This window comes from Tripterygium wilfordii, chromosome 9, assembly GCF_013401445.1.
Source record: "Tripterygium wilfordii isolate XIE 37 chromosome 9, ASM1340144v1, whole genome shotgun sequence".
In the NCBI taxonomy this organism is placed as follows: domain Eukaryota; kingdom Viridiplantae; phylum Streptophyta; class Magnoliopsida; order Celastrales; family Celastraceae; genus Tripterygium; species Tripterygium wilfordii.
Window position 1 is genome coordinate 3,260,456 of NC_052240.1, and position 11,523 is coordinate 3,271,978.

General features: G+C 37.5%; 2 protein-coding genes across 2 annotated transcripts; one reads left to right on the top strand and one right to left on the bottom strand.

Moving 5' to 3' along the window:
- Positions 1-189: 189 nt before the first annotated feature.
- On the bottom strand, positions 190-6,409 carry LOC120004889 (translation initiation factor eIF-2B subunit beta-like). Its single transcript, XM_038854228.1, has 11 exons — positions 6,256-6,409; positions 5,826-5,897; positions 5,547-5,701; positions 5,026-5,313; positions 3,715-3,844; positions 3,195-3,302; positions 2,985-3,087; positions 2,774-2,899; positions 1,812-2,005; positions 1,383-1,506; positions 190-624 (listed from the first exon to the last, which is right to left on the bottom strand). The coding sequence occupies exons 2-10, from the start codon at positions 5,876-5,878 to the stop codon at positions 1,410-1,412; spliced, it is 1,254 nt and encodes a 417-aa protein (XP_038710156.1). The 5' UTR covers positions 5,879-5,897; positions 6,256-6,409; the 3' UTR covers positions 190-624; positions 1,383-1,409.
- Positions 6,410-6,731: 322 nt separating this feature from the next.
- Positions 6,732-10,862, top strand: LOC120006434 (E3 ubiquitin-protein ligase DIS1). Its single transcript, XM_038856472.1, has 5 exons — positions 6,732-7,010; positions 7,908-7,976; positions 8,595-8,819; positions 9,449-9,835; positions 10,218-10,862. The coding sequence occupies exons 3-5, from the start codon at positions 8,610-8,612 to the stop codon at positions 10,536-10,538; spliced, it is 918 nt and encodes a 305-aa protein (XP_038712400.1). The 5' UTR covers positions 6,732-7,010; positions 7,908-7,976; positions 8,595-8,609; the 3' UTR covers positions 10,539-10,862.
- Positions 10,863-11,523: the final 661 nt, after the last annotated feature.

Below are 11,523 nucleotides of genomic sequence, written 5' to 3' on the forward strand. Positions count from 1 at the left end.
CATGTTACAGACTTCCAGTACCAACGAGTGTCGTTCATATTTCTTCAATTCCCCTACCTAACCCAAAAAAATAAAGGAAAGAGAGAGAGTGATCCATAGGAGCGAGGCTTTTAGCGTAAGCACATGAACTGTGAGTTGGAGATTCATAACTTCATAATCTTCAAATCTTCAAGGGAAAACAAAACCAAGTAGAAAGAATAATATTTGAGAAAGATTCCAATTTTCCATGAAATTTATGGGTTGAATACAGAAAATAATCCTGAAAGACATTCCCAGAGCTTCTGTTGCAGATACAACACAGCCATAAATTGTATGCATGGCATCAGGGAAAAAACATCAATCGACTCAGCTAAATGTAATAACATGGCGGTTGTTTTGTCACAATATCTAGTACGCTTCCCAGCAGAAAAGTAAAGCCTCTCGCTAACTAAAAAAATCATTCCTATTCTCTGTTGTACAGTTGCAGCACATAGCTATTCACTTAACACAAAATTGGCATTGTTTAGATAGCAAGTTAGGTATCCGCAATTTTTCCAACCACTAAAACGTTCAGGATGATTTCACAGCTTCCAGTTAAACGCATCACCCACAGGCCAGGTTCGTCAATAGCAGTTCCAGAAGTTCCTGCAAGTTGGACACTGGCATTGTCAATTGACAATCAATCACTAAACAGAACTAGATTCCCCAAAGGCAAGGGAAGTGTTAACAAGAAACATTAAGCACGCTCAGAAGTGAAATGCAAGGGACTCTGCATTTCAAACAAATATCAATCCAAACCATGTTTGTAAGAGCTTGAAGGCATCACGAAACAGCAAGGGTTACTGACACTCAAACAATTACAAGACACTATCCTTCTGTCTGAAATAGAATGAGCAAGAATGTAAAGACTACTGACACCTATATATAATCATTTCGAAGACCAAAAGCTTGTAGGTAATTAGGGGTTGAGAAAATGCAAAACATCATCCTCATTTAACCATTGGGTGATGGTCTTATTATCTTAAGGCAGTCATTTGAATAGATCTGAATAGGACAGTGTCAGACTCTGCTAATGCTTAATTTCTGAAAAGAAAACACCCAATGAAGCTTGTATATATATTTAGACTACACAGTGACAAAATCTATAAAACATTTTGTAGTTCGCATAATCCTCTGTCAAGTTCAGATAAAATTTGGCCTTAGATGAAGATCCACAGAAACTATCCTGGACAATTGCATGTATGTCTTCAAGAATAGAACAATAGAGAACAAACTAGTCCAACAAAAATATTCTCGCTCATAGCTTGCATTATCAAAGACTACATAGGTTTAAAAAAAAAAAAAGTGTTTGATTAATGAAAATGGGTAGCAGGGATAAGAGAGCCTGGATAAGAAATACTCACTCTATGGCAAAAGAAAGGAGATCAAAATCAATTCCCCGGAGCAGGTTTTCTTTGCAGTACCAAATCATCAGCAGAGTAGTAATCAGCAATGAGCCGGTACATGTATGAAGGGTTATGCCCTCCACTGCAATTTATCATTATCAGTAAATTATATTTCCATTCCAAGAATTGAAAATCCTATTGAACATGAAATATTTAGCAGTGGAATTCAACAAAGAAATGCCAAAACTAACACTATGTAATGATGTGGATCAATTTATTCCAGCACTTGGTGTTAAACAGTTTTAGATGTTAAGATGCAGCAAAGTATATGTATGTTCATGTATGAGTGCACATCCAACACTACTCTAGCACATACTACAAAAATGACTAATAATAGAATTTTTGTTCCCTCTATTTTCATGCAGTCTTCCAAGAAGTTGAACTTACGTGTCAGTAATGAACAGACTAACAAGCTTTGGTGGCACATAATCAAATGTTGGATTAACAACATGAAGAAGAGGGGAACCATTGCCACTTCCAAAATCCATGCAGTCTGAAAATTCTCCAAAATCTAGCAGCTCAGATGGGGATCTTAGTTCATTGAGTAAGACCTCAGGATTATGTGGATACAGAGGGCACAACTGTCACATTGACAAACCAACAATGATCTTAAGGACCAAAGCAAGAATCAGACAGAGACGGGGAAAGTAAAAACCATTCAATTATATGCATAGAATATTAACATACTGTGTGAAACATTTCCAAATGAGTACAACAAGCATGTCAGAAATTTGGAAGAGAGACCATACACAGGTGAACCATCAACACTAAACTTCACCTACTAGTTAGCATTTCAAGTTAAAGTACATGAAAAGTGATGCACTGATACAGGGCAGATTTGAAGTTAATATCCCACGATACTATTCTCATGTAAGTTTGGAAATATAGGATGTTCGGTTTTGGAAATCATGAGATTGTCTAATCTCACATACAAGAAATTCAGAAGACAATTATAAGGTAAGAAACAATTGAACTCGCCAATGCAAAGTTCATGAAATATTACTTCCATTTGACAATTGCACCAACATCAATGGATTCTATCTATATGATTGACAGAATAATGTTAATAACAGAGATACCCACTGAAATCATAAAATTCAAGGAGAAAGAGAAACTTCTGGAAAAAGAATTGCATATTCGAATGAAAATTGAAATTAAAAAAAAAACTGATGTGCACATTTGCAGTTGTAACCCGTCAACTATAACACTTGTTTTGCAGGACACCAGGAAAACGCCAAATGAAATCCACTCTGAAGACAGAAAAGACGCACACTAAAGGAATGATGATCCAAGAGAGTTAGTTTGCTTGCCTTACTCCAGAGTGTTATAGATGAGTGGTAAAAAATTACCTTGTGACTGCCAGCCAGTACCACAAAAGGAACAGCATGCCTCTGAGCAGCAAGAGCAAGCATATTCATCCCAACAGGTGCAATAACCCCTCCATTGGCCATAACAGCATGAGCTCCAACTATAACCTTAACAAAAGAAGTTTCAAAATGAAGCAATCAACAGTCCTCAAAACCCATTACTAAAATTCAACGAAGTATAACAATTTCATACCATATTCACTCGAGAAATCATTGCAAAAATTGCTGAGTCAGTAATCAGAGTCGTCTGTAACCCTCTTGTGGCCAGTTCTTTTGCAAGCAAATGACCTTGGTATCTAATTGGAATTACAAATTAATTTTAAAGAAAGTAATCAACAGAACACCAAATATGTGGTGGTTAAAAATGGATTTTACAAATAACCAGCTAGCAACTTGTACAAACCTCGGAGCACCCTCAGCGACAAATACTCGAAATGATCGTTTCTTCTCCTTTGCAGCACAAAGAAATTCCAACACAGTCTTCGAACTACCTAATGTTAGTATTACCTCACTGCAAAACAAAAAAAAAATGTAATAAACATGACTTTGTAAGAAAATGTATGTATAAAGATACCCAAAAAGTTAACGAGGAGTAATATGAACAGCATCCAAATTAAAAGTGTACGAATCCATATGTATATACTGCTACTGAGCTACTCCATAAGAATATCCAATGAATGTCCTTTTCCCATCACATGGCAAAAACAGATCAGATATAACATAATAAGTTAGATTAAGTAATTTTTGTGAATTAGAATCTCCCCCACCATAAAATTTCCCAACCACTCTGCTACCTTCTTTTCAAAAAAGAAAAGTTTTAGAATATCACCGGAAGCAATTTCAATCTCAACTATTCAAGGAAAAAGAAAACCTTGCATGGACAAACAGACTAAATCATCAAAGTATGAAGGAGCAAAACGTACTTTTGATGGATGTGCTCTACCGCTTGCTCGGCGATCTGTTCATGGCAAGTATCTATATCTTGGATAAGTTCATTAACAGCTTCAATGACATCATGCTTCAGCTTCCGAGTTCTTGAACTTTTATCAGCAGCTGGATATGAAAACAATTCCTTACATATTGAAACTATAAGGCTCCTAAATTAATAAATAAAGAATCACTACAGCATTTAATCAGTAAAAGATTTCTACAAGATCAATTACCGTGTTTAACACCAAAAACCATTGACATAATAGTTATAGGATGAACCAATTGGTCTGATTCACAACCATATCACATTTGTGTTCATTAGCCATTGCAAAGTAGAGTAATGAGTGTTATGTCTCCTCTTCCTCAATCCTCAAAAGAAAGTCTATTCAAAATACCAGTTCTTCTCCTTTGAAGATTGTCAATGGCTAAATTATTTCTTGATAGATTGCCCATGTCAAAAACAAAGCTGTCTTTATAGGCTCTACTAGTTTCCATATTACATTCGATAGAAAATCTTTGTTCCCTTTCCCACCAGCAAAATTTAGGAGAAGCAAATAGAAGTCTATTACAATGAATGCAACTTCCTTCCATGCCAAACAATCTTCAATATTCATTTTGGGTCTACTCTTGTAAGTAGTTTCAAAAAAGTTTTTTGAACCAACTATACTCCTGGGATCCCCAGAAGGCATATGCCAGCCAATTACCACATTTGACAATTGCTTTTATGGTTCTTACTGTTAATATAGGTGTATTTAGGTTTTCTTTTATTTTTAGTAAGGGTACTTTGCTTTTTACATATCATCACGAGCTTTTGAGTAGCAATTATCATGAGTTACGCAGTTCAATCATCACTATGATTTACTTGTTGTTTTAGTCTTGAATAAGTTAATTGGGCCAAATTCAAGTTAAACTATTTCACCTATGGTTTACTAAGCATATAAAGAGCATATATTACTTGAGAATTTAGAAATATACATAAATAGCGTGTTATCTTTGGAAATAACATGCAAATTCAGACAATCACAACCCTCACTCCGATTCCAAAAAACTTCAGATAGAATGCCGGTACTATCTCCCACCAAAGTTACTGCTCTCATATAGTTCGTCGTACTCAGCACAGTTGCAAGAACTTCAGTTTTCCTTTTATTTTAATTCCAACCCAATCATCATCTCAATAAAACTTTAAAAACCACACCCCTTGTATTGATAGTGACATTCCAGTTCACCCAGCATACCCCAGGATAATCACACAAGGGTCTGATGCACTTCTAAAGAAATATCAAAAGGATGATAACTGAACTCACATTTGCTTTTTCCTTCAGAATCACCCCCTGATGAAGAAGTGCGTGGAATAGCGGATGAGTTGGGAAGGTCCTCCAGCAAGGTTTGCAAGGAAGGGGGACGTAGAGCACTTCTTGCAGCAGCAGCAACCACGGCAGCTGATAAAACTGAATGATCATCTTTCTGATTGTCATCTTCATCGTCGCTTACAGGTGATAAGTTCAACCCCGCCATGGAAGCCGTTGTCAGGGAAAGATCCTCCTCCCTGATAATATGCAAAACACGCCTCACAATATTCCCCACCGCAAGCTCTGCAATGACATCCATTCAATGCCATAAAACACAATGTAAGACAAGCCATCAAGCACAAACAAATGAGAAAAGGCAACAGCAAATGATATTATTCAAAAACGCATACAACTCACAACACGATGTTACTTATATAATTCAGACTCAGAATTCCATTACTTCACAGGATATTTGATAGTATCTTCCTGATCTACCGCTTAAATTAAAAATAGTAAGATCTCATTAAAATGCATACCGACAGGATTTGCCGCTACAAGCTGCTCTCCAACAGCCTTCACAGCATCAATCAAAGATCCAGCCTGGTTTGTGTAAGGCACTCGCTGTTGTGAAATCACAGACCGAAGCAATTCCGCTGCCAGCCTCGCCGTTGCATGAGAGCCCTCAATCTTACTGTCACCCAATAAACCAAAAAATTCCAACAAAGCTTCTACATGATTTTAGGCTCAATAAATAACTCAGTTGGCACATGCACAAAACTTGTACATGATTTTGAGGTTCCATAGACAGAGAGTACCGTTTTTTAAGCTTGCTAATGAAATCATTGACAAGAGCCTGCACGTCCGGCATGATTTATCACTAAATTTCCCTGAAAATGTAACAATTGCCAAATTCAACTCTCTAACACCACATAAATGCTCAGGAAAAAAAAAAGTGAACAAACATATTTATCCTCAGTATAGCCAAATTCTAGGGTAAATTCTTCTCCTCCACTTTTTCACAGAGCTTTAATGAATCAAACACGTTCCTACGCACTCAAAAAGGGGAAAAAAATCGAACTACACTGTCGAGATCAACAAATCAAAGAAACAAACAAATACGTTCTACATCAAATAAATTACTCATATAGCACAGAAAACAAAAAGAAACTAACAAGCATAGCTCCGTTTAAGCTAATACTGCTATCCAGTTCCACGAACACACAATTAGGATTTCCGAGAGATTACCTTGTTAGGCGAAAAACTTTAATCAAAAGATTAGAAACGCAGTTGATCACAAGAGGATGCTCGAAGAAACGGAAGAACCCCGAAAACGTGCTAAAGGCCTAAAGCGAGGGACTCTTTCCGCTAAAACGGCACCCCCGTTACCGTTCAGGAATCAGGACCTCAGGTCGGTCTTCCCTTACAATGATGGGCTGGACTCGGCCATATTCCTAGGACCCATATCACATAGGCCCAATCCAAAAGAACCAAATTCCACGCGCCAGAGTGTCTAGTTGTCACCTGCCGTCGCAGGCCCACTTGTCAAATAAATAAATAAAATTTAATTAATTTATTTCCTCATATTGAATTGTAGTTGCATGGATATTCGTGATTTTTTACAAGAGACAAGAAGAGCGGAGAGAAAATGAAACAAAAAGGATAACTCGAGCGAGGGGCCCGGCCCAAAGTCTTTAAACAATTAAACCTTTCTTTTTGTATTTTCTCGAGAAAAATCTCTCCTACCCTACGCTCCTCCTCGGCTCCTCGCCCTCTCTTTCTCTCAAGCTGGCTTTAATTTGAAATCCTTTTCTGTGTGTACGGGCATTTGGGTGTCTGTCAATTATTTATTACTCAGTACATTGTAGTAATATTATTGAGTCCTCTAGTTCGTATCTTTTCAGAGACGGTCCTGCTACTCCCTGCTCTCAACTTGTTGGGGTTTTGATTTGATTTGGGGGTTTGGTTCCTCGTAGGGTTTTTGATTGAATCGTAATCTGGAGGTAAATTCGACTATAGTTCTTATGTTCTGCATCAGTACTTCGGATTTCTTTTTGGTGTGTTTTTAGATCTTGGTTTTGATTTAGGGTTTGTGTGTGGCGACGAGTTTTTCCTGTTTTTGATTTGCTTGATTGAATGCCTTGGATCTTCTTTTCTTTCGCTATTTAGTTTGAGAATATTTATTTTGCTGGTTTCGTATGTTGATATGGTTTTTGTAACTTTTTGTCTTATTCGGATTGCCCTCCTAGGATTCATTTTTGACGTGACATTTTGTTACGATCGGATCTGCCATCATTTTGATATCGACTGGCTTCATCTGTGAATCCGGGCCTTATAATTATGTATTCTTTGGAGGATTCAACTCCTGTTATTGAGGTTACCCTTCCATAAGTGCCAATATCAGTTATTGAGATTTAAGGGTGATTCCTCTTATATTAGGAAACTATTGCATTGGTAGCTTCCTTGACTAGTGTACTGGTTCATTTCAAATTTTTTATCTTTGATGTTGCTACCTTGCTTGGGTGGTTGATCGTTATTTTGCACACCATGAAGTCCCAGATTTTATGCATATCAAAGTGTTTGATAGTAGTGAGCAAATAGTTGCCCCTCTCCTATGCTCATTTTGAATATGATTATGGAAGGAATTGTGCTGAAGATGCAATGAATTGTCATTCTGTTTCTATGGTTTGTGCTAAGAAAGAAAATATTGGTTACCACTTCCCAGTTCTTATTGTGTTGTTGTTATGCCACATTTCATGTTAGTGGCTTTTTTTCTTTTTTAATCAAGGAAATTGCGAGAAGCTGTTATTTTTTACTTAAAATTTTCTGTGGTGAAGTGTTGATTGAGATATTTTTGAAGTTACTTCTCTCTTGTGATGGATGCTTTGGCTTTTGAGTAGGTTGAAGATTCACATGTTGTTGGTAGATTCTCGACGGAAGGTTGGAATCAAATAAGAAGAGGGATATAGGTATAAATTTAATGGGAATGGCACTTTTATTGTATTTTTTTAAGAGCTACTTTTTCCTTTTTGATTGAAGATGAATTTTACTGTTTCATCTTGAAAAATGGCAAGACATACTGTTTTGTGCATCCATGTGTGAGTATTGTCGCTGGGTCCTGGCTGGTTAATATTGTTCCCTTTCTTCTTTGGTTTCTTCTTTGCATCTAGTTATTTACTTTTACTTGTTAGAAATTTGTAGTGGGCAATTTTTTTTTATTAATTTTCCTATTCACTTGAATGTGGAAATGCAAACTGCTCTATAATCTTTTTTTTTATATGGCTATGGAAAATTAAATAAATTCTTGTAGTGTTTACAATAGAAAGAATTTCCTTGTCAAGGAATCATCCGAATCTGTCAAATGATTCTTTATTGGGATGCTTCAATATGCTATGAGATTAGAGAAGCTACTTTAGCTTTTAAATGCTGATTTCTACGTACGTCAATGCAACGGTTAGGCATTTTGTGGTTTGACAACTAATTATATCATGCAAAAGAAACTGTCATACAAGGCAGTAAGAAGTAAAAATGTAGAGAGGTTGCATGGGATGAACCTTATATTACTGGTTCTATGCATTATTTTGCAGATAATTAATAGTAGGATGGCATCCGGCAATCCATTCTTTGATGACATGCGGATCAAGCCTGAAGTCATTGATCCTCCTCAAAGTGAAGCTATGATGGATGTGGGTGAGAATGTGAATGATCCTGCTCAAACAACTCTAAAACCCAACTTGACGGTATCTAGCAGTGTTCGTGAGCTGTTGGAATGCCCTGTGTGTTTAAATGCAATGTACCCACCAATTCATCAGGTTTGATGACAGTTTTTGTGTTATTAGTTTATGCATTCAGCTCTGGTGTCTATGAAATAGTTAATCAAACCATCAATATTCACCTCACTTTCCAGTATCAGTGTTGTTCCTTCTGTGCATTTATTTTTAAACTTGTGTTGTGATGGCCTGATAAGTTGTGTTCCACTATAGCCTAGAGTTCTAATATTTGGTAAGTCGATTGATTGGGTATGTTTATCTCTTACATAATTAATTGTGCACATTCAGTTGGCGGGTACTGAAATCAGTCTCTCCACATATTATGTGGCGTAATGTCTTCGTATATTCTGCATGTTCCCAACCCCGCACACTACGGGAGCCTTGTGCATTAAAGTTGTTTACCCTTTTATTCAGTTGGCTGGTGTTGCTTCTTCTGTCTCTGTGCTCTGTCTTGTCCACTTCCTACTCATGTTTTGTATGTTCACATATATATGCACTTGCACTGTTGATTGGAATACATGCACTGGATTTTAATGTCTTGTTCTTGAATGTCTATTTAGATGACAATTCATCGGTTGCTGTTGGCTAAAAGTTTATGTGTCCTTATTCTAGTTGAAGAGATTTAAAATATTACCAGATCTGGTCCTGATTGTTTTTCCATTTCGTTACAGTGTTCAAATGGCCACACATTGTGTTCTGGTTGCAAACCCAGGGTGCACAATAGGTGCCCCACTTGCAGGCACGAACTTGGTAATATCAGATGTCTTGCACTGGAGAAGGTGGCTGCATCTCTTGAGCTTCCGTGTAAATTTCAGAATTTTGGGTGCATGGGCATATATCCATACTATAGCAAGTTAAAACATGAATCTCAATGTGCTCATAGACCCTACAACTGCCCCTATGCTGGATCAGAATGCACTGTCGTTGGTGATATTCCTTATCTAGTAGCCCATTTGAAAGATGATCACAAAGTCGACATGCACAATGGCAGCACTTTTAACCACCGATATGTCAAAACAAATCCGCATGAGGTTGAGAACGCCACTTGGATGCTGACGGTACTGCTTGTTTTGTCTTTTGTATCAGAATTCTCATTTATCTTCTGTCTTTCCCTGTTTCTAAAGCAGAGCAAGGTTTCTGTTGTGCTAAGTTCGTGACAAGAATTTTGTTCGACTCATTTAGATCTAGTAATGGCATTGGCATAGAGCCTCAGTCTGCTCATCAGCAAAACAGCGGTTCTAATATTTTGCCAAATTGCCCTGTTATCATGATCAATGAAATAAGATGCCAAAACATCTTTTTCTTGTTGAAGAGATTATGCTTCCTGTCATCATTTGGCACACTACACTTGTTCCTACTTCTATTGAAATTGCATAGAGCATGTGCTAGTATTCTTTCGATTTTTTTCTGACTAGATCTCCACTTTCTTGGTCTTTTTAGGTTTTCAGTTGCTTTGGTCAGTACTTTTGCCTGCATTTTGAAGCCTTCCAACTTGGGATGGCTCCTGTCTATATAGCATTTTTGCGGTTTATGGGAGATGACAATGAAGCAAAAAATTACAGCTACAGTCTCGAGGTTGGTGGAAATGGCAGGAAGATGATTTGGCAGGGGGTGCCTCGGAGCATAAGAGACAGTCACTGTAAGGTTCGTGACAGTTTTGACGGTCTCATCATTCAACGAAACATGGCCCTGTTCTTTTCTGGTGGAGACCGGAAGGAATTGAAGCTCAGGGTGACTGGTAGGATTTGGAAAGAACAGTGATTAGTTCCTTCTCTCTCAACTATTACATCCGATTCAATCGTAGCTCAGGGCAAGTAGTAGTATCTATTTTTAGTTTTTACTGACTTCTTGTCATGTATTTTTTCAAGGGTAGAAGGCAAACTCTCTTTGCATTTCTATCCATCGAATGCATGAGTAGGAAATGCAACTCTTATGCCTCAATATATGATAATTATCTGTAGAGATCTAGATGTAGTATGTTGGAAAGCGATTTTATTATCCCTTCTATATCACTTGAATTGTTATCTCATCAGATGTCTAGTGAAAAATATGAAGAAAACATGGTAACATCCACTGTTGAGCATGATTGCAATGCTTGGGAAGCTTGTTCAAGGCCTTTTTCTTGGCTAAAATGGCCTGATACATGTTAATGCAGAGTATGAAATGTAGGTTGCCTGCTTAATGATGCTTCATAACATTAGTCAGAGTTTGATTTTGCTTTGAGTTGAGTGCATGTCTTTATGTTTTAGGTTTTTTGAGCCAATGAGTTATGCTGGTGGGTGGCCTCTCTCTTGATTGACCACAATGGGGCCATAAACCAGACTTGATCAATTAATTAATATTTAATGACTACAAGGCTAAGACTTGAATGCAAGTTGAAGAAACAATAAACGCTGAAAAGGAATCATCATTGGAGCAACTACTTGGTGAGCTGAGTTTTATGTGTTCTTTGACAATCCTATAATTGAATAGCAGCACATCGAAAATACAACAGAAACCAAGTGGAATGCAGAACTGTCGGCAGGCCGACATCAGGTCCCGCCCTTGTCCAAAGCAGGCCAAACTAGGGTTTTCAACACCGGCCGACTCGACCAGTTCCCTCCTCCCTCTCCTCTCTACCTCAAGCTTCAATATTCATGTACACGGCAAGTGTACCATTTCACTTTGTGGGAATTTAATTTTTTTTTTTCCAATAGGCCATCATTTTTAATACCAAAATGACTAGAGTCGGCTTTCAAAGAGAGAA